At 44.7% G+C, this 4,606-nt stretch overlaps 1 protein-coding gene across 1 annotated transcript; it reads left to right on the top strand.

The window, feature by feature from the left end:
* Positions 1-552: 552 nt before the first annotated feature.
* LOC147434712 (uncharacterized) lies at positions 553-3,100 on the top strand. The gene is made up of 3 exons (XM_086490017.1): positions 553-1,564; positions 2,037-2,309; positions 2,393-3,100. The coding sequence occupies exons 1-3, from the start codon at positions 842-844 to the stop codon at positions 2,666-2,668; spliced, it is 1,272 nt and encodes a 423-aa protein (XP_086346143.1). The 5' UTR covers positions 553-841; the 3' UTR covers positions 2,669-3,100.
* Positions 3,101-4,606: the final 1,506 nt, after the last annotated feature.

Genomic DNA, 4,606 nt, shown 5'->3' with positions numbered 1-4,606 from the left:
CCCGCGAGGCGGGTGAACTAGGAGTGAACTTGGGACGCCATTTTTGCCCCTAGTTCACCCCAAGTTCACCCCCAGTTCACTACATGATCCGACGGTCGAGATTAAAGCCGCCTCGCGTCGCCAAATTTGGGCCTTAGATCCCCCCTGGCTAGAGCGGTGCCAGGGGGTGAACTCGGGGCAAAAATGGCGCCCCAAGTTCACTCCTAGTTCACCTGCCTCGCGGGGTGTGGGTCGAACCTGGGATGTCTCGGTTTCCATACGAATGCCCTACCACCACACTAGCACGCGTCACTGTCCATGTTGGCATGGCACATGATCATATCTTAGTTTAAGCGCACCCCCAGTTCACCCACCCCTAGTTCACCCTCAATTCACCCACCCCTAGTTCACCCCTAGTTCACTGTGTGATCCGACGGCGGAGATTAAAGCCGCTTTGCCCCCCAAATTTGGGCCCTAGATCCCCTTTGACCCGGAGCCGTGCCATATAGTGACGAGTCCCCCCCCCCCCCCCCCCCCCCCCCCCCCTTCCTCTATCTCTCTCTCTCTCTCTCTCTCTCTCTCTCTCTGGGCCCCCTTCTCTCTATCTCGGCATTCAAATGTTCAAATTTTGGAAGGAACTGGTGCGTGCAGGTTTCGAAATTCTTGAGATGTCTGGCGATGGCGATGCTGCGAGCTGATAAAATAAACCCCTACTAATTCGCCTGATTCTTGAAGGTAACATTTGTTTATGGCTAACATCGACTATGATCTTCAGCAGCAATGGTAAACTCGAGAGCGGTATCGAAGTCGCTCTCGCAGCTGAAGCTTGCGAGGCAAGCGGCAGAATTAGGGCTCTCTGGAAATGTATCTTATGCCCATTTTGCTTTTCCTCACGTCTTCCCTTTTGGCATGGCGCACATCAGCACCATCGCATGCCGTTAAGGCACCTTTTCGAGCAAATTTCACACAACTTGGTTCTATTTTCATCCCTGGGGCAAGTAAGGGAGCCTTGCGGCAAATGAAACATGGAGAAACTTACGTGAATAGATCCCTCGTTGATCTTGCAGCCCAGTCTACTTTCCTTCCGAAAACCCTCCTTGCACGCTCATATAGTTCTCATGGAAGCCTTTCAGCTGAGTCAGGAACTGGTGGCATGTGCACATGGCCGCTTCTTGCAAAAAGGGCATCTTATTGCAGTTCAAAGTTTTTGTGTAGCACAAAAGGAGGACTACTACGCAAATCTGCCAGCCAAAACACGCAGAGATCAGTGGTGGTTTTGCCACATTTGTTCCTCCAGAGAACCTTCTCCACAGAGTCTCCTCCACCTAACCACTGCATGAGCCTTATCAAGCAATCCATGGAAGGACTCAAAAACATGGCTGGTCGCTACAAGCAGGCTGTCATCCTTCAAATTGAGGGTTTCTGGAGGCGCAATGTGCTGATTCTAGTGGGGGTAGCTGGCATTCTAGCATGTTATTTGCTGTGGCGCATCATGTATGGGGTTGCAGGCATATTTGTCTCTTTTTCTGAACGAATGGCTAAAACTGGCCTTCTTGCCGTGGCTGCCTCAACTGTGGCCTTCATGGTCAGTGATGTCTGTGATCTTTGCCGTCGCTTTAAGGCGCTTAGATAAGGATGCATGTTTCAAGACATCAATGCAAGTCTCATTTCCTAGTTCAAAGGGCCGTATATGCGTGGGAGCAAATTCCTATGCTCAATTACACAAGAGTTTAGGCTATGGCTGCATCAGTCAAGAATTACACATATCTGTCTATGGTTCAACATGCGTAATTTCAGACAATTCTATGCATGTTTGCAGCACTCTAAGAATAACTGCAGACTTTCTATGCATGTTTGCTGTGCGCGCCTTACCTCTAGACAACTTTTGTTCACTCCTTAGGGATCAGTTTTTAAAAATTCTGTGAATTGTATCTACTTGTTTTTTATCGTGATTATGTTGGTTAAAGATGAGGGTGATCCTGTACATGCAAATTAGTATCTATACTGTATGAGATTAATTCCTGGCAATGCTTGCTTACCACCATTTTTTCTTTCAGGAAATAATTCTAAAGAACAGGTACACCATCAATCCTGACAAAGTGTATAGGATTATAATGCGCACACTTAATACCTCACCAACAGCATTGGAGGTTCTTGGAGCTCCTTTGACTGGTTCAGATTTGAGAGTATACATCATGTCCGGTGGGGGTCTAAAATTGAAGAACTTCAAACCCACCTTCAGTCACAAAAGATGTTTTCTCATGTTTCCAGTCCAAGGAACTGAGAGAAAGGGACTAGTCAGTGCCGAAGTAAAGAAGAAAAAGGGAAAGGTGAACGTATCTTTTCATTTGTCTATGTTCATGCATGCCTTGTTCATCGATTGAATGCTTCATGTTTTTTCTTTCTGCTGCAGTATGATATCAAGCTCTTAGCAACTGATGTAGCTTCTCCCGGGCCTAAAAAACGTGTCATCTTAATTGGCGATGAAAAAGAGTATAAGGCGGGTGGGGGTTTGTTGGCTCAGCTTAGGATGCCCATTTTGAAGGCCATGAGCGCACAGAAAGAGTTCGATGCTCAGGATGAGAAAGAGGCAGAAGAAGAGGAGAGAGCAGAGGAAGCAAGCAGAGAGCAGGAGTTGAAGGAAGAAACACAAAGGAGTGAAGAAATTGGAAGACTTGGGGGACACTGAACAGGATATTTTGCATCCACATATTTCACACATATAGCTTACACAGGAACTAAAATCAGGTAAACAACCCATTTTTTTTGGGTGCAATTTATGCTTAGCTGCCCCATATGTTTATTTGGCTGTGGGATCTTGAGTTATACCTTTGGAAATATTTTACTGGTTAATTTAGCTGATAAGGACCTTGCTGGCCAGCTTCCGCTAAGTACAGCTAATTCTTGTTAGTTTGCATGGCTCAGCTGAGGTTTTTGCACCTGACAAGCTTCTTTTTTGCAAGGGTGATAAAGCAGGGATGCTGTTGTGTTTGGTTGCTACCACTCACAACTTGTGAAAATGTGAACTTGGAAAGAACATTTAGGGGATAGAATGCATGTACAAAAGCAGCTTTATAAAAAGTGATTCAGTGTCTGGTTTTCTTGCCATGTAGTGTTCAGTATTGGCTTATTTACCAAAAATACATATCATGAGGATAAGTTCTGAAAGCTGGACAGCATGAAAAATCAAATTTCTCTTCTAGTTGTAGATTAAGGAAGCGAATGGACTTTGTTGCTGAGATGTTAAAAGGTACTCTTATGAGATAAGAATTAGTGTATCCTGTGATGTTATTTTCTTAAAAAGGTTGGACAGTAAGATTCTCTGGAAGGTAAGTATTCTTGCCCGACTTGCATCTATTTTCCGACACAGTGGTTTTCTTGAGTTTCAGGTGAAAATTGCAACATATATGCGATTCTTGAAGAAGAGCTAGTTTCTGTGCAATGATATGTAATGCCAATCCGATGTTATAATCAGCGCCGTTTCTATATTTTGAAACTGGAAACTGAAGAGCTTTTGATCAGACTTGCATTTCATAGGAAAGAAGGGACGCTCAAGTAGAAAAGAAGGATTTTGAGCTTTGGGCTCACAGGTGGGATTGTAAAAATTGAAATGGTGTAAGTAAAGGATGCACTTGCTGTCCCAGTTCTGTTTCAGAGTTGATTGTATCATGGAGGCAGTTCGTACAGATGGCCCACAACGGGAGGGTAAAGTGTCTAGGAGTAGTGAATCCTGTGAGGGTGAAGTGGAAGTGGAAGTGGAAGTTGAGGTTGATGTTTATGTTATGCCCACCATGGGGGAGCGCTGCCCCAAAATTTTAGGAAGACCATGGTTGATGGCCATGCAAGTTAGGCAGGACTGGGGCACCAGGATGCTTGAGTTGCAGCCGCACAGAGTGGGAGGAAGACCGAGGTAGTTCTCTACGTCATGAAGATGGGCGAGCAGGAGAACATGGAGTTGGAGACCTCAGTGGATGAGTTTAGCTCATCAGATTATTCAACCACCACAGAGAAGGAAGCAATATTTCAAATGAAGAGGTAATGGATCTTATTTTGACAGAACCAAACAATGAGACATACCATGAATGGATGCTTTCATGGTTACAATGCTTTATTCATCAGAGACGTGCTCTCTCTCAAGCTTAACAATTTTATAGCTCACTGTGATCTTCTTTACAGTTGGGGTGAGAAGGTGAGGGGAAAAGCCAATTACATGTAAGATATGGCATTCATATTTTGAGTGAGACCATGTGAGTTGCAACATGCATTAGTAGGGCTACTGGCTGTTAGAGTTCTTCATTTGTAATTGAGTACAAGGGTTGCAAAATCAGTGCCTTCCCTTTGTAACTATTTCTGTTATCGTACGAGAGAGACCTATTGAGCCACACTGTCCGGGGCATCTGCCAAAGCAGGTCTTTTAAGACACTCACTCATTCAAAGACAGGCTCAAATATAAGAGCATTGGAAAGCTTGCAGTTAGCTGCAGAAGGCGAAAATTTGGAGAGGAGACTATAGAAGCCAATATTGAGTCTCAAGAGCCATCATTGGGACAAGAAGATGGCCACTGGACATATTCACGACAAAGAGAATAAAACTCTCAGGATTAGTGAAAAGCATCTTTTACGCATTG

The sequence above is a fragment of the Adiantum capillus-veneris genome, chromosome 19 (assembly GCF_014529385.1).
Source record: "Adiantum capillus-veneris isolate H3 chromosome 19, ASM1452938v2, whole genome shotgun sequence".
Taxonomy (NCBI): domain Eukaryota; kingdom Viridiplantae; phylum Streptophyta; class Polypodiopsida; order Polypodiales; family Pteridaceae; genus Adiantum; species Adiantum capillus-veneris.
This window is presented reverse-complemented; position numbering and strand designations above follow the sequence as displayed.